The sequence below is a fragment of the Dasypus novemcinctus genome, chromosome 1, assembly GCF_030445035.2.
Source record: "Dasypus novemcinctus isolate mDasNov1 chromosome 1, mDasNov1.1.hap2, whole genome shotgun sequence".
Taxonomy (NCBI): Eukaryota; Metazoa; Chordata; class Mammalia; order Cingulata; family Dasypodidae; genus Dasypus; species Dasypus novemcinctus.
In genome coordinates, this window is record NC_080673.1 from 51,699,004 (window position 1) to 51,723,067 (window position 24,064).

Consider the following 24,064-nt stretch of genomic DNA (forward strand, 5'->3'; position numbering starts at 1 on the left):
ACTGCTTTCTCTCATGAATTGCCACTCTTAGGAACACTGACCGTCAAGGCAGGAGACTTCTCCCCCTCCACCCCCCTTTTTGATTTTGGAGATAATAAAACTCCAGTGGCCATTTAACCTTATTCTATCAGGCAGCAATTTATTTAGTTTACACTTGAATTCATGAGAGAAAGGGTTACTAATACCAGAAGAGGAGACAGTGATGTCCCAGCTCTTCTCAATTATGAAATAACCACAGGCAAAGGCAAAGGGCGAGGTTAGGCCTGAAGCAACCATAAACAAAGGAAAGGTTAGTGTAGAATTTACACTTAAATAATAGTTTCAGGCTAAATTCACCCAGCTATAATCTCAGTTATTGTCTTTCCACTGTTTTACAATATAAATGCATTTATAAATGATTTTAACTCTTAGTTACAGTTTTTATTAATTTTTTTAAAACCTATTAATTTTATAACACCTTTAAATACCTTTCATTCAACTTATAACATATTAAATGAACTTAACCATTACTTTAATTTTTCCTTTAAAGTGAAAGAATAAATCTCTTGCAGTTAGTTTGAAATAAAAGGCTACTTTTCAGGATTTGATTTCTAGAACATAAAATGTTCTTTTAAAAGAACTCTTCTTCAAACATTGAGGATATGATGAGGTTAAAGCACAAGAAGCTATTGATAAAATATTTTCTTTGTATATTGATCTTACTCAATTTAATCATAAAAATTTCCCTTCCACAAACCTTCTACACTTTCAGTATTCATTCAGGTTCTGTCCCACACTCTACTCTTTCCAATAATCAATCATTTTATCTTAGGACAAAATCATCTTCTGTTGCCTTAACAATAAAAACACACTCCATATATCCCACATACTAAGTTACCAGGCAAACGTCTTGCAACATATAATTGCCATTAATACTAACCAAGTTTGTTAAAATAATGAACTTTTCTTCACTTTAAATACTTAGTAGCATGTAATACCAGAAACAGTTTTTTTGGAAGCAAGTTGGCAGGGGAGATTGGCTGCCAAATAAGTTTGTTATAAAATTGCCTTTTATTATTATTATTATCAATTCAGTTTTGTTAAATAATGACTTTCTGCAATTAGCCACTTAAATACCTTAAACAATGCTTTGTAAAACTTTTATAATTATTTATACCCTTAATACAAAGTTTACCTTCACAGAACACATTCTCTTACTTAAGGTTACTACAATACCTTCTAAGAACCTGAGCAGAATGCAAACGTATTTTGGCTTTGACACCCTAAGGAGGGAACTTTACTGCATTTATTCTGATTCTGCTTTTCACCTCCTTCACTTCCCCCCCTTCCAGGCAGTCGGGTGCACAACAAACAGGAATGCGGCTTATGAATAGAAGGGTGGACTCACTGGAAAGGGGCAAGCCGCTCCCCCCTTTCCAGCTTTCAGCCAAAATGGGCAGACAGAACCTACTCAAATTTGGCAACTCTCCCAGGAACCCAGCCGCCCTGACTGGGACATTCCCAACAGACTTGGGTGCTTGGCTCGGACACAGATGGCCTCCAAGCCCCGGCAAAGGGCCAGACCAGAGACAAGACACCAGAACATGCACAAACATCTAGACTCCTCAGCTTTTGCCCCAGAATCATTTCACCCCCTTGCCAATGGCAAGGGAGGGCTCCAGCTCAGCTGTAATTCTACTTCATGTAAGGACACAACTCCAACACTAACATTGAGCTGACACAGACAGAAGCACAAAGGTCACTAATCTGACTCACAAGTTTATATATTTATTTTCACCACGGCTGCCCCCACAGCCATCACAAACCTCAGAACACTTAACATTTGGTATAAAGCAAATTCATTCACAAATTAGCACCATAACAAAAGATTTCAGCTAGACTTTTCCACTGTTTAAACTTTACACCCAGACCAAGCTCCACCAGAAAAGCCGATCCATTTTCCTGTAACCAAGTTTTGTTTTCCTTAATCTAGACCAATTTCCAGGATATTAGGACTCGAACCTATAAATACCCTTCCTATTAAAATCGAGACTCCACTCCTTTAGTGGATATAAGACCAGTACCAGATTCTAACATGCAGTTAGACAAACCCAAAACACCAGGGCTTTTCCCCGGCTTTCCTCCTTTTCCCAAGCCTAGAGAGAACGGCTTCCCCCCAGCCTTCTGGGGCTACTAGGGTTCTCTCGGGAGGTGATCAGCCTCCCCTTCCTAGCAATTAAAGCTAGGGCCTTCCAGACTCTGCTCACCCGGGGAGTCTTACCTTCTTCCCTGTTCGGAGCTCTTTTTCGTTCCCAGAATCTTTCTCTTCAGACCTTCCATTGCCCCTTGATTTTGTCGGGAAGATTCTGGTGGAGCCCACATCTTTTCTGGATTAAATTTAATCCAGGGGCGCCCAGATTTGGGGTTCACCCGAGTCCTCCCGGCTTCCTCGGGGATTTGGAAGGGGCAGCAAAATGCTACCGTCTCTGGCCTTCATTTTTGTCCCTTCGTGGTCGCCATTAATGTTGTGGAATTTAAGAGAAGTTCAATTATTTGAGAATAGAGAGGCCAGGACTCAGGAATGATTTTGAGAAGGAAAAATGGTTTATTGACGGCCGGCCGGACTCGGGAGCTTTCTGTTTGAATCCCGAGCCCCGAACAAGCTTTTCAAACGTCTTTTATACAGAGAGGAAAGGCCAAATCGTCCCTTTCAGTTCTCAATAGGCTTCAATTAGCATATATCTCTTCCACATCTTAGGTAAGCTTTTAGCAAGGACTCCAGACATTTTAGATAAGCCTTGGTTTTTGCATTTCCCCTAAATACTTAAAGTTTATAGCCCTTGCTTTGTTAAACATTTCCTGGGACTGGAGCCTGCTGGTCCCTAAGAGCAGGACTGCAGCCTCTTACCGTTTCACACCCACAAGTCAAACAACTTAGTTATCTCTGAAGAGACAAAGAGCCTTCCACCCATAGCCCACATCAATTGAACATATTTTCCTGTTCTACCAAGCTATAAACCCTGTCAAAAAGTAGAAGTTCCTGTGAGGTAACTTTTCTTCATGATACCACATTAGCTCCAAGTTATCACAACTTCCCCTTACCCCAGGGTATTAAACATCTATGTAGATCATGGAATTCTAAGCAGTTATATTGGTTAGAATTTGTTTTGAATTTCTTGGTTCTCCTCTCATCCCTTCATAATTTCTTTTTAACTTGTAGAGCATATTTCCTGCTATATTTCCTGAGATAGTCTAAAGGCAGTATATACAAGGTAAAGGAAACATACTTAGGAAAGTAAATATAAGATTGGTAGCTATCGGTAGATAGATGAAACTGGATATAATTTATAGGGAAAGAAAAGGGAAAGTGCCTTAAGGTACTAACGTTGTCCTCACAGAGGTATAGGAAGCATCAAGGGGTTAAAATCAGGTGAGACTTGAAAAAGAAAGGAGAGTGTGGGGTCAAACAAATCAAACAAGGATAACCAAAAAGAGGAAGTAATCATAACAACAAACACTTATTAGATGACAAGCACTTTGCTAAGCCTGTGTGTTGCATTGCCTCCCTTCCACCTCATAATAAACTTGTGGAGGAAGTTCCGACATTGTCACATTTTATAGAGGAAGAATTAAAACTCTTGTCTAAGATCATAGTACTGGTAAGCAGCTAAGCAAGGATTTGAATCCATGCAGAGTGATTCCTGATTGAATTAGCCATAAAGTATCAGTGGTCCTCAGAATATTGGCTGGAAAAAGGTGTGCTTAGATTTTAAAAGAAGTTTTGCAAATGGATTTACTTGCCTAACACTTGCCTTTAATATCTTAAAGAACTGTTTCTCAAGTAGACATACCTAATGCTTCAGGTTTGGAAAAATTCCTCATCTTACAAGGTCCTAATTTCCCCTACTCCCACTTACCTTTTCATAGCTCTCTGATACTTTCTCCCAACTTACCAGGCTCTCCTTCATGATCCAGCCATATGGAACTGTTTTGAGAATCACCTTGTGCTTTTCATTGCCGGGCCTTCAAAGGGTTGCCCATCTCCACCTTCTGCCAGCTCAAATTTCACCTCCTTGCATCTTCCTTTATTCCCAGACCAAAGTCAACTTTATGGGTTTGAGACTAGTACAACATTTTACTATTTTTTTTTTAACATGGAGCCCACCTTTTAGTTTTTCCAGTCTGCAATAATCACAGACTGTTAGTTGTCTTCTTTGCATGTCCATACCACAGGCTATTCTAACACTCTCCTGACATCATCACACTTTCTGCAGAGGGACAAGTGCAAAGGCCCATATCCATTATGCACTGTAATGTAAATGAGTCAAGTGAAATGATGGAAACTGAGGCAAACTAGGGAGGATGTGTTCTAAAAAGGGGCCACCACTCCAGTTCCAGCCAATCATCTCTCTAGGGTAATACAGGCCCAGTGTTATCAACCCTTCTGATTTTTCAGATAAACCTAAATTTTATATAAGATATTCCAATTTTTAAAGGTTTATAATTGACTTTTTAAAAATTGTTAAAATACTGGGAAGGTAAGATAAAATAACATTTGCAGGCCAAAGGAGGTATGTCCATGGGTCACTATTTTAAATCTCTGAATTTCTCATGTATTGTAAATGCTGTTTTAAATATTATCTTCCCTATTAGGCTTGGCTCTGTAAAAAAATATGCCAAGGTTTTGTGACTTGAACTTGAAAGTCCAGGGCCTAACATAATTCTTGGCAAACAGTAGGAGTCTAATATAGTGAAATAAAGATCTAATTACCTTTAATCTAAAACTGACATCCTACAGGAAATGCTTAGGCAGTTTTTCTTGCTATTATCCAGTGAATTTCTTCAATATATGTACACATTTACATGCACAGTCACAAAGGTCCTAATGTTCTCAGAACATATACTCAAGATGACATAATAATTTCCATGGTTTTGTCCTCAAGTCCATCTTATTTTGTAAAGTACAGATTCAAGCACAAAGCATCAGTTTTCATTAAAAGTTTTAAATGTTAATTTTCCTGAAATCATTAATTTCTACATAAAAATGTTTGGAATGTCACTAGAAAAAAAAAACCCACAGCGATATCAGGCTTTTAAAAAATAATAATCCAGTAGGAGAAACAACTTTTAAATATGCTAGCTACTTTTAAAAACTTGGTAAATAATGAAAAGATACAGATATTTTTATTGTAAGCTTAGAATTTCAATAATAATATATTTAGATTTTTTAAAATATCTGGTCTTACCAGAAAGCTACTGTTGTTTCCCTAAAAGTTTGTGCAATTAAATATAATATAACAGAATACTTGGCTGAAAGTCAGGAGAATTGGCAATTCCATGATTTGCTACTTCCTTGGATACATGACAAGTCATTTAAATTCTTTGGACCTGACTTTCTTCATTGGTAAAATAAATATCATGTGAAAATTTTTAAAGTTTCAGTTCTAAACTTTTATAGTATTAAGATAATGCCACATTATTAAACATGATTTTCTTCTTTCCTTTCAGTCTTTCAACATATTTTAACTGAGCACCTACTATTTGCCAAGCAGTATTATAGACTCTGGGGATACATCAATGAACAAAACAGACAAAAATACTTGCCATCCTATATTCTAGTAGGGGAGAGGCATTTAAAAATAACAAGGAATAGGTGCATTACATAATATGTTAATGACAGCAAATTTTGTATTTACAGAGTAAGAGGATTTTGGAGTACAGGGCAAGGATTACAATTAGGTGGAGTGGTTAATTGTAGGCTCAAATGAGAAGTTGCCGTTTGAGCAAAAACACTGAAGAGGTATGTGGGGGAGATATCTGGGGGCAGGATATACTGGGCAGAGAAAACAGCAAAGACCTTGAAGCAGAATTATGCCTGCCATGTTCAAGGAATAGCCAGGAAGCTGATTTGGTTCAGAGTAAGTAAAGGGAAGGGAGCAGAAGATGAAGTTAGAGAAGGAATTTAAGGGAAGGATCAGGTAGGGCCCTTGTATTGACTTTGGTTTTTATTCTGTGAAGAAGCAGGGTGCACCTGGAAGATTTTGAGAAGAGAATTAGCCTAATTTAGCTTCTGTTTTTAGCACACTGACTTGCATTTAGACTGTTGGTAGAAAGACTATAACCAGGTATAGACAAGTTAGAAGGCCAATGTAATTAACTAGGCAAGACATGACGGTGGATTGGACAAAGACGTGGTACTGGAGATGATGAAGAGTAGGTAGATTCTGGCTATATTTTGAAGGTGGTCCCAACAGGGTTTTCCAATGGTTTGAATGGGAAAATGAGAGAAAAGGCACAGACGAGAATGACTCAAAGGTTTTTGGCCTGAGCAACTGGAAGGATGGGAGTGGCCATACAATAATTTGGGGAAGAGTCTGGATAGAATGGGTTTGGAGGAGAATGGGAGCCATTTGGAACATGCCAAGTTTGGTATGTTTAGTATGAAATGCCAATTGTGTGCTTGTATATAAGAATCTGGGATTTGAGAGTGGTTTAGCCTTAAGATATGTATTTGGGGAAGCGGACTTGGCCCAGTGGTTAGGGCATCCGTCTACCACATGGGACGTCCACGGTTCAAACCCCGGGCCTCCCTGACCTGTGTGGAGCTGGCCCACACACAGTGCTGATGCACTCAAGGAGTGCCATGCCATGCAGGGGTGTCCCCCACGTAGGGGAGCCCCACGCGCCAGGAGCACACCTGTAAGGAGAGCTGCCCAGCGTGAAAGAAAGTTCAGCCTGCCCAGAAATGGTGCCACACAACAAGGAGAGCTGACACAACAAGATGAAGCAACAAAAAGAAATACAGCTTCCCGTGCCGCTGACAACAACAGAAGTGGACAAAGAAGAACACATAGCAAATAGGCACAGAGAACAGACAACTGGGGCGGGGGGGAAGGGGAGAGAAATAAATAAATAATTAAGTCTTTAAAAACAAAAAAGATATGTATTTGGAAATTATCAGTGATAGTATTTAAAGTGATGAGACTGAGTGTACAGAGAAAAGAGAAATGACCTAGAGATTATACCTGGGCACATTCCAGAGTTAATAGGTCAAAAGAAAGGGAGGAATCAGCAACAAAGTTGTATAAGGAGTGGTCATTTGGGAAGGAGGAATACTGAGAGAATATGATATCCTGAAAGCCAAGATTAGAAGACATTTTAGGAGTACTTGTCTAGTGCTATGGTGGATCAAGTAAAATGAGGACTGAGAAATGACTTTGGATTTAGCAGTATGGAAGTCATTGGTGACTTTGGTAAGAGTAGCTTCACTAGAGTGGGTAAGGGTTAGAACACTTGGAAATTTGCTTAACTTGCTCATTTAATGGTGATGTTCACACCACAGGGAAACCATGGTGGAAGGAGGTAAAGGGAGATTCATATCCTCTATGTGGAGACTTTGAGTCATTTGGTTATTGAATGGAATGGCCAGAGAAATGTTCTGTTTACATTTTGGTGGTTTTTTGTTTTTGTTTGCTTACTCAGCACTTAGAAGTTAAATCTGTATACATGAGGCTCTATTGTGTTTGTGGAAATAAAAATCTAGTAGACTGTATTCCACTGGTCTTGACCATTACCAGATATCTACTCCCTCACCTAGTTCAGTTCAGGGTAGAAATAGATCGCTGCTTCCCTCTGGATGCCGCTTGCTAATCAGGTTTCAGACAAGTCAGTATACTCTTAACTGTGCTAATTCTTCTCAACCTTAGGTGGGAAACAAAATTAGAAAGACAAGAGTTCTCTGATACAGACTTATTTGTAACTTCAGTTGTCTCAATGACCTATGGCCTATGCAGTTTCTTTTCAAATACCCGGCCTCTTTGCAGGCCAGAGTCCTGAGGTTACAGGTTTTTTTGAAGCCAAAGACAAAGTAAACCCGTTGACAGTGAGTGTATGACTCCTCTCAGTTCAGTATAACTCAAATTCAAAACTTCTGCACTGTAACAAATATAAGGCTTGTTTGATTAATGGATTTAGTTCCAGGAATCTGTCTTAGCAGAATTTACTTAAGGCTTTCAGCTTTGTGCTACGAAATGAGAAGTTTAACCAGGATATCTTTGATGCATTTCCTTTGCTATTTTTCTAAGAGCAAGACTGGAAAGTTTTATGACACTGTGTTCTCAGGTTGGCAGGGTTTAAATAAACAAGTTTCCTTTAACATGAGCAAAGGCTGGCTTTGTTCTCACAGCAGTTTGTCTTGAGTTGGGCAGTGTACCTCATTTCTAATACAGCTGCAATGTACAGAGGCAGGTTATGTACTTTGGTCATAGGTCAGTAGACATTAAGATAATTACATTTTAAGATACATATACATGTTTGTCCTTTGTTTTATGACCCTTGGGGCCTTTAAGGCTGCTGTGAGGTAAAGGCCTTGGAAGGTGCAGCATACCTGTGCTCCTTCCACAGACTTTGCTTCCCTTTGACCTTCCCAGTACCCATTGTTTCTAGATTTGGGCTTCTTCTTAGCTCCTGACTCTCTGATCACATATACTCTACACCAACCTATTTTCCCACCCATACCTACCCCTATTCCCTCCATTTTTACTATGGTGATTGCCTTCCCCCAATTTTCCATTGCTTTGATTCCATGACTTTGGCTCAACATTCACTTCTATTTTTTTCTTGCTCTTTCCGAGTTAGTGCAATGCTTTCCCTCTGTCCTTCCAGTACCCCATATGGTTCCCTCCAGTTTATTAGGTTGTGGCATCTGTGTATGAACCTGTATCAAACCAGACATTCCTCCCAGACTTTATTCCGACAACGTCTCACTTTATGGGCGCTCACAACCTGCTTGTCACACAGTCTTTCCTGAACTCCCTTTGCAGTGTGACTTCTTCCAAAGTTCAGTAACTGAAACAACCACGAACAAATGTGATCTTCTCTTCACTCACCTCTTGCTTGCTCTAAACTCTTAACTCTTTTAAATTTGTTTTATTGCTATCCCAATTGCCCTTTCATATACCCCCTTATATTGCCAGCATTATTTATGCTTCTTACTTTCCTCTCCATATGTTAAGCTCCTTGAGGGTAGGGGCCATGAGTTATAGATGCTGGCATCACCTGTAGGACTTGGCATATAAGAGGTCCCATTTGTCCAAAGAATGAGTATATTCCTTATGGTGGCAGTGGAAAGAGGGGAAAAGAGGATGTAAGGAAAAGAAGTGAGTATTTGTTAAAGTAAGATAAATACATACAGACTGATTTTTCTGTTCCTGGTCTGGCAACAGCAGGTGGAGCATGGGTCAGGAAAGCTTGGAGGAAGACATTCTGGGTAGCCAAGGCTCAGTGAGGACTTTCCATTCCCAAATTATTCCTTGTTTGTCTGGAATTATCCTCATTTCTGTACCATTCATCCCTAAGATAGGTCCAGATTTTTTGAAGCCTTCCATGGGCAGGGGTCTAGTCCATAAAACATGCTTATAGCCATGTATTATATCCATCCAAAGGAATTTAGCTATAAATATGTAAAGAGGAAGCTTTATTATAATGTGACCCATCTGATTTCAGATGTGTCAGTTATAAAGTTATCCCTGAAAGAAAGGGTCTTCACTCAGAAGAGCACATAGGTAGCCTTATCTGAGTTGAGGCCCTTTTTAAGGACAGCAATGAATATTTGAGCAGGGATAGCCATACCCTCCAGATCCCCTCCTCAACTATGTCCCCTTCTTCCACCCATTGCCACTTCCATGCTACCTGAAATTTAGGCTTGTACAAAAGCCCCTGTTGGCTGGGGGGTAGGGTCTTTGCTCTCCTCACAACCTTGGGAGTTTTACAATCCTCCTTTAAGGCCACTTTAATTTCTTGACCTCACAGTTCAGTACCTTCTTAACTTAGGTGAATCCTGAAAGCTGGACTCATTTCTTCTCTTATCTCTTTACATAGAGTTTAACAGACATACAGCCTTTTAGCTTTACTTTTTTTGTATTTCTGAAAAGTTGTGATAGCCAAAGAAACAATGGCCATGAGCTTTTGTAGAAGTTAGTTATTTCAAATGAGCAAAGAAGACCAAGCACCTGAAAAGAAAATGGCTCAGAAATTGGAAAGAAAGCATTAAGCTCTGCTACAGTTGGTTGCTATTTGGCTCTTTTATTTTTCTCCTGAGGAACATAAGAGCCACTGAGCTCAGAGGACCTGAACATCCTGTACAGGAAATAGATGGTGTGTGGAGGAGGTGAGGGGGGCACCTGGCAGTCGCTCTTTGAATCCTTCAGAGAGCTGCACTTTAAGACATTACAGAAGCAAGTAAAGGCTGGAAAACAGAGCCACTGGTTGGATGGCTTCCAGCACACTTCATAAGGCTCAGGAAAAGCTCAGCTAAGCCACACACATTTTATGTTTTCCTGAGGAAAGACCCTACATGTTGGTCCCCGGGTTAAGGAGTATTAGAAAGTTTTTATATAGAAACTAAAACGTTCTCTTCCTATTTTGCTCTGTCACTGAATAGAGCCCAGGGGATAGAATTCATGGCGAGAGCACTTAAGTGCCTGCCAGGCCAGTTAACTGGTGTGAGAGGTGTTAGAGCATTCACTACACTGAACGGAGCCCCTAGCGCCTCAGCTTCCGTGGGTGTGTCACCACAAGATGAACACATTTCTTCAGGGAAATTTGAAGAAGAAAATGGACTGGGAAGAGTGAGTGTGCGTGTTTCATGATTTCTTAGCCTAGGTAATGCAGAAGGAACACCATCTTCACCCTTGACAGGGAATGGCTTCATAACGAGAACAAACAAATGTCATGTAAACAGTGATGTATGGAAAGACACAAAGGTGAGAGGGAAATCACCATGGTCTCAAGACTGTCAATGACTGGTGCTAATTTTTTTCCCAAAAAAACATGTTATAAGAAAAAACTAAAGCACTTGCTGTTTCTTTGCTTAAATGTTTTGGAATATTCATCGGATCAAAAAGGCCATTTGTGAAGTAACGTCAACCTTTCTGTGGCCTGTCATACCCTATGGTGTTTCAGATGCTGAGACTTACCCTGAGTGAAAAGTAACAGGGAAGAAAACCTGTAGGCATTGCAGTTTGCATTTGCCAATACTGTGCAATTTTCCTTTATCTGCCGAACTTAAACTAATTGTTTCTTTTCTAGAAACATTTATTTTTAGCTTTCCTACTTGGCTTCTCCATAGGAGGTTTACTACTGTCTTTCAGACATATTACCTTGTTCACAAAACTTGTAATTTTCTCATTCATAATTAATGTTTTCCAATATTGTAATTTTCCTTAAATTTTAACCATAAAAGGTATATACAATTATGGCAAATGAAGACACTGGAATATTGTTAGTATCAGACAAGCTCTAGGTTTAGAACAGCAGTGGAAACTTAGCCCATGTCTGATCCATTTCTTCCAAATTTACGCTTCTGTCCAAGTCAAAGTGGAAATCAGATTCTTCTCTTCTCTCTCTCTTGCTCTCACTCGCTCTCTCTGTTGTTAGTTATCTGATTGCAATTTATGCTTAAGAATTCCTTGGTTAAATAACTGTTAAGGGTATGTTTAAAAGTGTTTAAAGAAATTGTCCTCATGCTTGTGGAGAAATCTGTGAAGTTTCTCTTTCGAAAAACTTTCAGGAATGAACAACCAATATTTTGTTTGAACTCTCTCGATGTCTTTCAAGGGAAAAAAGTGGACACTTGTATTTTCCATTTTCGAACTCGAAAGGATATATCACATTTGTGACTGAGTTATTGACCACCTGGTATAAGATAGTATGATGCAAGATGCTTAAACAATAAATACATGTGGTTGGGAACAGCACAATAGTATAAAAATGTAAATTAATCACTTGAACGGAATGAGGACCAACATAGCTCTACTTCAGCCTGATAGAGCAGCGCCACCTTCTGTACATATGCTTTACTTTATTTTGGGAAATTTATTAGTAGAAACTGATCTCTATAGTGCTTAGCAAAAGCAAAATTAGTTTATAGTCTATCTTTTAAGATCTACAAATGAGTTCAATTTTTAAAATAGTTATTTTCCTTGTGTGTATTTCACTCTATGCATTCATAATGAAACAACAATTTAAAAAGAGAGGGGGAGAGAATGGAAGATGAAAATGGAAAAACAATGTAAATATGAAGAATTAAAGGAATTCTTCATGTCTATTAATGTTTCTTATATTCCAAAAATAAGTATGATGTACCCCCGTTTGTGCTTTTACATGTACTAAATACCTAAGAAGCAATAATTAACCAATGCTTGTATGAATTGAATCTTTGTCCATAGTTCATCCTAGGATGCCTTTATGTAAGTCCTTTATCAGCTGATTACAGGTATACTAGCTCCTTGTTGAAATTCTCCTGCTTCTAGCATTTATTATTCTTATTATAACATTTCGTTCTATACTATTTTCAATATAAACTCAATATTCCTTTTGTATCTTACATTAAAACATCATATAGACATTTATATAAAGGGCTAATAAGAACATATCTTTTTATGAAATTGGGTTCATTAATTATCTGTTCAACCATTTTGGTTGATTGCATCTCTTTTACTACACAAAATAAGTGAGTGACAGCAGACCTGGTACACTATTGATTACAATACTTTTTATTTATTCCCTATAACTCTTTCAAGATCTTAACTTGGTTATTGACCACTCACATCAATCATTATGATGCTTACACTTATATCATTGCAGATCCTGCCTCATATTTAATTTTGCAACATGCACGTTAAATTGTATTTGCCAATGTATTGTTAAATTCTTGTGTATATTAATAAAAAGTCCCACAGTACAGAACTTTTCACATTTGGCATTTGTCAGGGCTTTGATTTCCAAATAAGCTAAAATAGAATATAACTTGTTCCTGCATGGTATGTCGGAGTCATAATTATGTAATTGAAGTGTGTTAAAAATCTACACAAAGAAATAGCACAGATGGTTTCAATTTTTTCTCCTGATTTGAAGAAAAGCTATTTGAATCCTGAACAGTCAGAAATGTAATTTTCTCATTCTTATCCATATCTGAAAAGATTTTGATTATGATTATTGTATCTTTACTTATTCAATTAGAATTTATTGAGTGTCTACTATATGTTAGGCACCATACTAGATTCTGGAGATTCAGTGATTAAAGATAAATTCCTTGTCCTCAGTGAACTCCCATGCCAGAGGAGAAATCAGTTTGTAGATAATCCTATAACTGTAAGGGCAAGATTTGTGAGCACAAAAAGAGGTAAACTCAACCCTGAGTTCAGGGAGCAGGTGAGGAAGGAAGGGGGGAAATCAGGGAAAGCTTCCTGGAAGGGAGAAAGCCTGAATCGAGTCTGCAGAAATGAAGTTTTTTATAAAAATAAATAGAGCAGGGGTGTTCTTGGAAATGATGTAAGATTTGCAAAAGCGCTGAAATGAGAAAGCAGAGTGGGTTTGGGGAAATATACATTGTTTAAGTCACCTGAGACTCAAGATTGCAAGTGAAGAAGTTCAGAGATGAGACTGGACAAATAGGCATTGGATTATGGAGCATCTTTTATGAGTTTGAACTTCATTCCAAATAATGTGGTATGTTTTAAGCATTTTAAATAAGGAGTGAGAGAGTGAGTGATGTGACAGGATTCAAACTCATTAGAAAGCTCAATCTAGCTAGAAGGCATGTGCGTAGGGTATGATTGCTGGAAGAGTTATCAGTTATGGATGGGGTTTGAACGTGATGCAAGTAAGAACAAAAAAGGATGATGGGAGAGGGTAAGAGTAAAATGAATGCTTGATGAGATATTTCAGTAATAGTTTTTATGACCAAATAAACACGAAGATTACCTAGGTAGTCCAGGAAAACTCCAGTTTCCAGCATGGAAAGAGTCTGTGCCCTTTCCATTAAGATACAGGCAATAGCTCAGATTAGAGAAGAGCAGAGAGGTGAGGAGTTCTACGGTGGATGTGTTAAATGCATCCGAGTGGAGAGATCTAATGGTTGCTCTCATAGGCATTTGCAATTCAGCAGAGAGATTCAGATTGGTGATCTTCAAATATAATCTCTGTGAATCCTTAAAAATATGTATAACTTCAGTGAAAAGAAAATAACTTGGTTCTGTACTTCAAGACCATCCTTCATCTATCCCACTGTTCTTACACCCCTCCCCCCAGAGGACTGGTATGAACAGTTGTATCCCCTCATCCTTACTCTGAAGGACTGCATGGGAGAAGTGGTGAACCGAGCCAAGCAGTCCCTGACGTTTGTACTCCTTCAGGAACTTGCATACAGCTTGCCCCAGTATTTGATGCTGACTCTAAGGAGAGACATCGTCTTCAGTCAAGCAGTAGGTATCTCTTGTTAATATTTGTTGACTTGTTAACATACTGTCCTGGACGAGGTTAGATTTCTTCTGGTAGTTTTATTTATAAAGAGGTTCTTTTCTTAAATACTTTGTGCCTAAGTTTTCTTGTTCAGAGTGAATATGAGTTGAACATCACATGGAACCAGATGAGTCTTTAAGTATTTATTTCTGAGAAGTAATGGCCAAGTTTCTGAAATGTACATTCTACTTCACAGGGCATGGAGTCTGTAAAAGAAGGTTTAACTGGGTCAGTGTTTGCGTTGTGCCCTCAGGTCTACAGAGAGCATAAGGAGGGAGACCGCTATCTTGTCCTAGCCATGCAGTTCTCTCATGAACCCTAGGACAGGGTTCCACAGTGATCTCCTCTTCTGTTTATAAAATAAGTTTGTAGGGCAGTAAGGCTTGAATTAGCGATTTAAAAGGGATACCTTCCTTGCCTACTCCCAACCCCATTTGTGACGCCGAAGATGATTTCTATCACAGAAGCTGCACTGGTAGCACCCCTTTTTCCCATCCTTCTCCACCTTATTATTGATTTTTGTAGACAGGAGACATGGAGGGAAACATTTCCTAAACATTTCCAGTCAAAAGAAATATTTGAGCCACACTGCCTCTGCCTCACATTCCCGTTCTTTCTGGATTGTTTCATTGGTGAATGGAGCTAACTATGTGTAGTCATTATGCTCTCTAACTTACTCATGTTTCTACATGGTGTCCTTCCAGTGACTCTGTGAAATGAGTACTAGTATCTCTATTTTGCATAGTAAGGAAAATATTTGGAAGTGTTAAATAATTTTTTATGGTCTCACTGGTAAAAATTGCAGACAATTCAACCTGACTCCAAAGCCCATATTCCTCCCCCTTTCTCAGTGCCACCTTCCTCATGCCCTTTCACAGAAACCCCTGCTAGATCAAAGAATGTCAATTTGTTTTAATATGCAAATAATTGTAGTTTTGTTCCATGTACTTGAAATTTTTAAATTAAATCTGTGGTGCCTCAAAAGTCTCAAAATAATTTTAAAATTTAACAAATATGTTTCCTGATTCCAGCAAATTTCTTCAATTTTTTTTTTTAGCTTGCTGGATTGGTTTGTGGCTTTATCATCAAATTACATACAAGTTTGCATGACCCTGGCTTCCTACAGCAGCTTCACACAGTGGGGTTGATAGTCCAGTATGAAGGTCTGCTAAGTACATACAGTGAGTGTTGCTTTAGTGCATATTAAAATTGTATTCCTATTCATAGGGATATTGGATCTATAGATTTTCCAGTTAAACATAAAAATGAGAATTAAACCTTTATTGTATCAAGTATTATAAAAATAATATAATCTTTTAGTTCTTTGCATTCATTCACCTTGTAACTGTACTTTTACCCCCATTATGCTTTAAAAATGGAATTATGGAGTATTTCATAGTGAAGTCCTGAGCCATCTGGCTTATTTAATAAAAAGGCTCCTTGCCAACATACTTTTAATGACTTGGTTTTTAAAGTCCCAACCCTCTAAAGTCTAGAACTATATTGTTCAGTATGCAGGAGTAATTGAACATTTGAAATGTGTCTAGTCCAAACAAGATATAATATAGATACAAACCAGATTTCAAAAACTGGTAAACAAAAGAATGAACATATGTCATGAAAGATTTTATATTGACTTACGATACAGAAATGATATTTCAGATATATTGAGCTAAGTAACACAAGTTATTAAAATGAAGTCCACCTTTTTTTTTTCCAATTTACTCCTTTAAAATATAACTGCTAGGGAATTTTAAATTGTCTATGTGTTTCCCATGATATTTCTTTATTTTAAATTCATTTATTCATTCAACAAAGATTTACTAAAAATAATGTACTTAAATATATGTTAATACTGAACAATACTTTTAATTTCTCTTATTTGAAATATTAATAAAATCAAGGCATATGTTCACCTTTGTTCCCAGAGGATCCTCTTCATACCACTACTTAATATCCCCCATGTTTTGTTGTTATTTTTTTAATTAGAGAAGTTGTAGGTTTACAGAAAAATCATGCAATAAAATAGAGTTCCCATGTATCACCCTATTATTATTAACAACTTGTGGTGGTATGGTACATTTGCTAAAATTCATGAAAGAACATTTTTGTTGGAGAATACTGACCTAGAACCCTAATTAACTCCTTATTAGACTTTTGTTAGCATATTGGGATAAAAATTCAGCATGAGTCTGGGTCACTGATTTTAAATTCAACCTTTGCAATTATTTCCAGAAATCAAATATCAGTCCTGCCAATAGAAAGAAATATGTATGTCGTTTTGCTTCATAACCTGGTTAAAACTTCTCTACAGCCTCCCAGCTAAATGTATACCATTTCTTCTCTCAAAGGGTACATTGGCTGCTGGAGTCTATTGAAATGTTCTTATTTCACTGATGAAAACCTTTAGGCTCTTAGGAAAACCTTTTAGAATGGAGTCATTGCATTCAGAAACTCATTCACTAAAATGCTAGAACCTGTTCCAGCAGGGAGGTGTAGTAGCTGGTGACATTTTCTTCAAATAATATATTTGTAGCTAGCCATATTTTCCCTTGTTTAGGTGATGAAATTGGAATGCTAGAGGACATGGCTGTTGGCATTTCAGACTTGAGAAAAGTGGCATTTAAAATAATTGAAGCCAAATCCAATGATGTCTTGCCAGTTATAACAGGAAGGCGGTAAGTGATATACGTTTCCTAAAGACCAAGCTTTGTAAGACATGTTGTATTAACTCCTCATAGAATGGGGGGGGGGGGGGGGAATTCAGATTTTTGAGAGTAATTTTTCTTTTGTTATCTTTTCACTTTTGATTTTGGTGAGAAATAAATGTAGGGAACAAGACAGGGGAACATCCTGAAAAACTCCTAGAATTCTCATAAATATTTGTAAATCATTCCATAGTGAAGTAAATTATGGTAATGCTCTACCATGAAATATAATGAATTAAAAAATATGGCATTCATAGAAACAACATTTTTCTCTTAATTACTATCCAGTCTAAAGCTCTGGATATTTTTACTTTTGCGGGAATCATTTGGGTAATAGCATCATAATTCTTGAGATGGCTTTAAATTAAATTCAGTTAAAAGCAGCAACATTTTAGAAAAGATGTATTTCTATATTAAGGGCATATATTGCCATTTTTCTTAATTATTTTTGACAATTCACTCTCAGACTGTAAGATTTCCAAGAAAGGTTTTAAATAAATAGCTTTGAAGGTCAGTGTATGATAGGCAAAATATCAGAAATAATTAAGGAAAATGATGGTATGTAGAATAGACCTTCAACAGAAGAATTATATCTGGTGGTGAATCATTTCAATCATAAGTCCTCCAAATTTCAACCATTTTGGTATTAACACTTTTAAATATTTCACGAGAATATTTAAAATTTGAAACATTCTCGGGTAACAATGGAAAAATATGGATGTATGAAAGGAAAAGTTATTATATAGGAGCCTTCTCTTGCTAGAAAGATGCAGAAGACAACAAGTATAGAAGTAAAAAGAGAACTTGTTTACCTATAGTAAACATATGATAGTTATTTTAACTTTTATAAAAAGGATGTTTAAAGACACATAGTTGAATGAAAGGTGTCAATTTCTTAAAGCTCAAAGAAAAACCACATCTTCATAAAACTAAATATTTTGTCTGGAAACTAACACTTAATTTGCCATTCATTGGGAGAAAGATGACTAAAAGTGCCCATTAGTATCTCAAAAGTAGTACCACCCTCTATAATTGTGTAATTGTTACCAAAAGTGATCAACTGATACTTTTATTAGAGACTGTGCCATTTGGTATAGGTAGAGTGCAGGATGCTTTGTCTGCAGGAGATCTTCTGGCTGTATCTAAATTCAAAACTTATACAGGGAGGGGGTAGGACTCCTAGAATGGCAGAGGGAGCAACTTCGCAAACATTACCTTGAAAGCAGCATTGCAACCAGACAGAATTGTCCTTTTAAGGACTAAGAAAATCAGTGAAATGCATACAACAAATTTAAAAGTATTTACTAATGAAAAACTAGTGAAAAGAATAGGAATCTGTGGCATTTTGCCAGGGGCTGCTGCCATCGATCCCAGCTCTGTCAGTATAATTTTACTAGGGCAAATCAGGCCATGGAAACCTACTACTGAAGGGGCTGACTCAATTTGGATGGGAGAGCAGAGAAAACCTACACCCTTGAAACTTTTCAGAAACAGTAGTGATTTGGGAGGCAAATAAATGGGAAATGCTAACATTGCATCTAGCCTGAGCTTGCAATTCTGTCAAGCAAAGTACACAGAGACTATGTAGACATTTAACTAAGAAATTAACCATAGTGGGCCCTAATAAGCTCCCACATGCTTATGGTGTTTTAGAAACCTGAATACCTGTGTAGAGCTGCTCACACACTAGAAAAGAACAGTGAGAGTTCTGGAAATCCACACATCCCTGGATGAATGTGACTACATATATGTAGAAGAAATGAGGGTGGATTCACAAGACAGTAAAATACAAGACATACTTGAACTTTGATCCTTTCCCATTCCACACACATGCCCCATGGCAAAAGATGGCAGCCATACTTTCTGACTGCTAAGGTATGCTGACACAGGAGCAACCACTAAGAAGCTAAGCTTTAAAATAAAAAGAAATAAAGACATCAGTGGCGGTACAACATATAAAAGAAGATCAATACTGAATTTTTCCAGACAAGTTACTAAACAAATATACAAAATTGCTGATAACAATAACTTCCAAGGGGAGTGAGAATCAGAATCCACTCTTGCTGCAACATTTCATCTATAGGCTTATTATCAAAAAGAAACAGGAAAATGGGACCCATACTTAAGAGAAAAAAAATCAACAATAGAAACTGTATGAGGGGGGACAGATGTTGAATTTATAAGACAGAAACTTCAAGATATGTTATATGAGTATATTCAAAGAATTAAAGGAAAATATATTTAAAAATTAAAGGAAAGTATAACATTAATGATTCATCATATAGGAAATCTCACTAAAAAGACTATACAAAGAACCAACAGGAAATCTGGTGTTGTGAAGTATAACTAAAATGAAATAGTCACTAGAGAGACTCATTGATTTGATATGGCAGAAGAAAGAATCAATGAACTTGAAATTAGATCAACAAAAATTACCCAGTAGGAAAAAGAGAAAGAAAAAAGAATGAAAAGAAACAGAAAGAATATCTGAGGTCTCTGGGATATCATTAAGCATACTAACTTATACATTATGTGAGTCCTAGAAGGATAGGATATAAAGGATTTGAAAAAAATGTGAAGACATAATGGCCAAAATAGCCACAATTTGAAGAAAAACAATTAGTTAAGGACCAAAAAAATCCAACAACCTTTGAGTAGGATTGAGAGAGAGTGAGGGAATTGAAGACCAAGACACATGATAGTTAAATTGCTAAAAGTCAAAGTCAAAGAGAAAACCTTGAAAGCTGTAAGAGAAAACGGGGAACAGGGGAACAACATCATAATTATCAACTGACTTTTTATCAGGAACAATGAAAGCCAGCATGTTGTAGGATTACACATTCAAAGTGCTAAAAGAAAAACTGTCAACCAAGAATTTTATATACTGCAAAACTGCTTTTCGAAAATGATAGTGAAATAAAGACATTCCTATATAAACAAGACCGAAAGAAGCTGTTGCTAGAATTCTGCCTTACAAGAAATAGTAAAGGGAACTCTTCAGTCAGAAAGGAAATAATACTAGATTATAATTGAATCATACAAATAGAGAGTACTAGAAAAACTATATATATACTAAGTAAATATATGTTAACTATAAAAGATTGCATAAGCGTATTTACCTTTCTTAACTAGTTTAAAAGGCATAGATTTGGTTAAAGCAATTGTTATAAAACTATGTAATTGAGCTTAAACATAAAATACATAATATATGTGACAATATTAGTTCATAGGAGGGGTGAGGGAATGGAGCTATATGGCACTGTGTTTTTGTTTTATACTGGAATTGTTAATATTAATCTGAAGGATACTGTGATAATTAAAGATACATATTGTAATCCCAGAGCAAATAACTAAGAAAATAATTTTTAAAATAGTAAACAAAAATGATCACATTTACAATAGTATCTTAGAAACAATCTATTTAACACATAAAAGACAGTAAAAGAGGAACAGAAGCAAAAGACATGAGGTATATGGAAAAAAATTATCAAGATGGCAGACATAGGTCCAACTATATATGTACCTTCGATGTGAATGGACTAAATATCCACTCAAAGTAAAAGATTTGATAGATTGCAAAAAAAAAAAAAAGATGAAGCTTTATAATGTTTGCAAGAGAAACACTTTAGATTTATAGATGCAAATAGGTTGAAACCAAAATGATAGAAAAAAGGGTACCATGTGTTTTAGTTCCTAGGTTGCTTAAACAAATACCATGAAATGGTTTGGGTTAAACAATGGGAATTTATTGTTCATGGTTTGAGGCTGGGAAAAATGTCCAAAGAAAGGCAATGCTTTCTTCCCGAATATTGGCTATCAGTGATCCTTGGTTCCTCTGTTAAATGGAAAGGCACATAACAGCATCTCCTGGCCTCACCCTTCTCTTCTGAGTTTCATCTTTATTCCTGTGGATTTCCGTCTCTCTGTCTGAATTGCATTGTCTTTTAAAGGACTCCAGTATTAGGATTAAGACCCCTCCTGACTGAGGTGGACCATACTTTAACTGAAGTAACTGCAACAAAGGTCCTACTTATAATGGGTTTACATTCACAGAAACGGCTTAAATTTAAGAACATGTTTTCTGGAACTACACACAGCTTTAAAACAACACACCATGCAAATAGTAGCAGTGAAAGAGTTAGTTTCAGACAAAATAGACTTTAAGCCAAAAAAATTAAATTAAAATTAAAAAATTAAGATTAAAAAAATTTTATCTTCAAGATAAAAAAAGATACCAATTATAAGTATGTACTCACCTAACAACAGATCTCTGAAATATGAAAGTGGACAGAATTCAAAAGACAGTAACAGTTGAAGACTTAGATTCCCCGTCTCTCAGTAACTTATAAAATAACTGTATAGAAAATTAGAAAATATAGAGAAGACATGAACAGTACTTTCAACTAAATTGACCTTATAGACTTCTATAAACACTCCAGTAAACAGCAGAATACACAGTCTTTTCAAGTGCCATCTGGAATATTCTCCAGGATAAATCATATGATTGACCTTAAAACAAGGCTCAATAAATTTAAAAACATTGAAATTTTACAAAGTATGTTATCTTGCCACAATGGGATTAAGTTAGAAATCAACAACAGATATAATTTGGGAAATCCCCAAATGTTTTCAAAATAAACAAAACTAAATAAACATGATTCAAAAAAGAAATTACAAGGGAAATTTTAAAAGTAAATAATTAAAGAAAGGACAAATCCAGATTTATGGGAAGCAACTAAATCAGTGCTTAGAAGGAAATTTATAGCTTTAAACACCAATATTAGGAAGAACATCTCAAATCAATAATCTTAGCTACCACCATAAGACTAGTAAAAGCAGAGCAGCTGAAACCAAAGAAAACAAAAGGATGAAAATAATAAAGATTAAGGCATATATTAATGAAATAGAAATAAGGTAAACAACTGAGAAGTTCAATGACACTATAATTGATTATTTGAAATAATAAACAAAATCGATGAAACTTTAGCTAGACGGATCAGGGGAATAAGAGAAGACTCGAATTATCCAAATCATAATGTAGGGTTGATCAGCACTGACCTTATAGAAATTGAAAGAAGTATAAGGGAATACTGTGAACAGCTCTGTGCCAATAATTAGACAACTTAGATGAAATACACAAATTCCCAGAGAGATAAATATTATCAAAACCTGAATCAGGAAATAAAAAATTGGTTTAGGCCTATAACAAGTAAAGAGATTGAATTTGGAATTTCAAATTTTCTAGTAAAGAAAAACTCTAGCCAAAATGCCTTCACTGGTATGAATTCTACTAAACATTCAAAAAGATATAATACCAATCCTTTACAAACTCTTCCAGAAAGTAGAAGAGAGAATACTTCTTAGCTCATTCTATAAGGCAAAAGATACCAAAGCCAGAAAATGCTTATTTTAAAAAAAAATTTAAACCACAAACCAAAATTTTTCATGTATATGTTCACAAGAATTCTCAAGAAAATACTAGTAAACTGAATCCACTGGCATCATGACCTAATGGAATTTAGCCCAGCAGAGTATGTTTAATATAACATTTGAAAATCAATTAATAGTATACAACATATAAATAAAAATAAAAGGGAAAAAATGTTTAATCTCAAAGTCAGAAGAAATATTTTGAAAAATTCAATTCTCATTCATGATAAAAATCTCAACAATCAAGAAAGGAAGACTTCCTCTATTTGATTTTAAAAATCTACAAAAAACCTATAGCGAACATCATATTTAATGGTAAAGATTGAATGTTTTTCCCTTATTATCGGGAACAAAATAAGAATCTTGGCTCTCAGCACATCTCTTTTATATTGTCTTGGAGGTTCTTGCCAGTAAAATTTTAAAAATAAAAACAATTAAAGACATCCAGATTGAAAAATGGGGAATTACTTTATTCACACATGACATGATTATGTTAGTACAATATCCTAAGGAAATGCACCAGAAAAGGTATGATAACTAATAAACGAGTGCAGCAAGATTGCAGCATACAACATCAATATACACTAATCAATTATAATTTTATCTCCTAGAAATCAATAATTCAAAAATGAAAATAAGAAAATAAGTCCAGCAGAAAACAAGATCAATATTTTAACAATTAATTATATTTCTGTACACCAGCAATGAACATTTAAAAATGACACTCACACAAGCATGAAATTAATTAAAAATTAAATTTAGCAAAAATAGTCTAAAATTTGTACATTGATCATGCAAAGTGTTGCTGAGAGAAATTAAAAGGTTCTAATGAATGCAGAAACAGTCATTTTCATGGATTAGAAAACTAAATGTTGTCAAACTAGGAAACTATCTGCGTATTGATCTCTAGATTCAATATGATCACTATCTAAATCCAAGTAGATTGTTTTGCAGAAATTGGCAGTCTGATCTTAAAGTTTATGTGCAAATACAAAGGATCTAGACTCCCCAATTTTGTAATAGAAGAACAAGGTTGGAAGACTCATACTTTATGATTTTAAAATTTACTATAAAGCTGTAATAATAAAAACTGTATAATAATGACATAAAGATATATGTATAGATGGATGCAACGTAATAGAGAATCCAAAATTAAAAACCCAGCTAAATTTATGGTCAATTGAATTTTGACCAAGTTTCCAAAGAAATTCAATAGAGAATGGATATTCTGTTCAAAAAATAATGAGACAATTGGGTATCCATATGCAAATAAACGAATTTTGACACTCATTTTATACCATACACAAAAATTACCTTGCAACAGGTCATTGAGCTAAATCAGTGAAACTTCTTGAAGAAAGCTCAGGAAAAAATATTTGTGAGTTTGGGTTAGGTAAAGAGTTCTTAAATATGACCCAAAAATCATGTTTCATAAAAGAAAGAAATTGGTAAATAGAATTATATAAAAATAAAAATAGTGAAAAGATAAGCCACAAATCGGGAGGGAATAAGTGAAAAGCATTTCTATGATAAAGGACTCATGTATGGAATGTATGGAGAAATTATATCACTCAATAATAATGAGACAAACAGCCTAGTTTAAAACTGGCAAAAGACTTGAATAGATATTTCACCAAATAAGGCAT

General features: G+C 36.0%; 1 protein-coding gene across 18 annotated transcripts in view; it reads left to right on the forward strand.

Annotated features, from left to right (window-relative positions):
- Positions 1 to 24,064, forward strand: part of INPP4B (inositol polyphosphate-4-phosphatase type II B) — a 902,865-nt gene that overhangs the window by 796,988 nt on the left and 81,813 nt on the right. For all 18 annotated transcript variants that reach the window (XM_058287497.2, XM_058287349.1, XM_058287627.2 and 15 more), the window contains 3 exons: positions 14,071 to 14,243; positions 15,338 to 15,461; positions 16,841 to 16,958. In XM_058287497.2, coding sequence (XP_058143480.1) covers positions 14,071 to 14,243; positions 15,338 to 15,461; positions 16,841 to 16,958 — 415 coding nt within the window. The remainder of the gene's footprint in view (positions 1 to 14,070; positions 14,244 to 15,337; positions 15,462 to 16,840; positions 16,959 to 24,064) is intronic.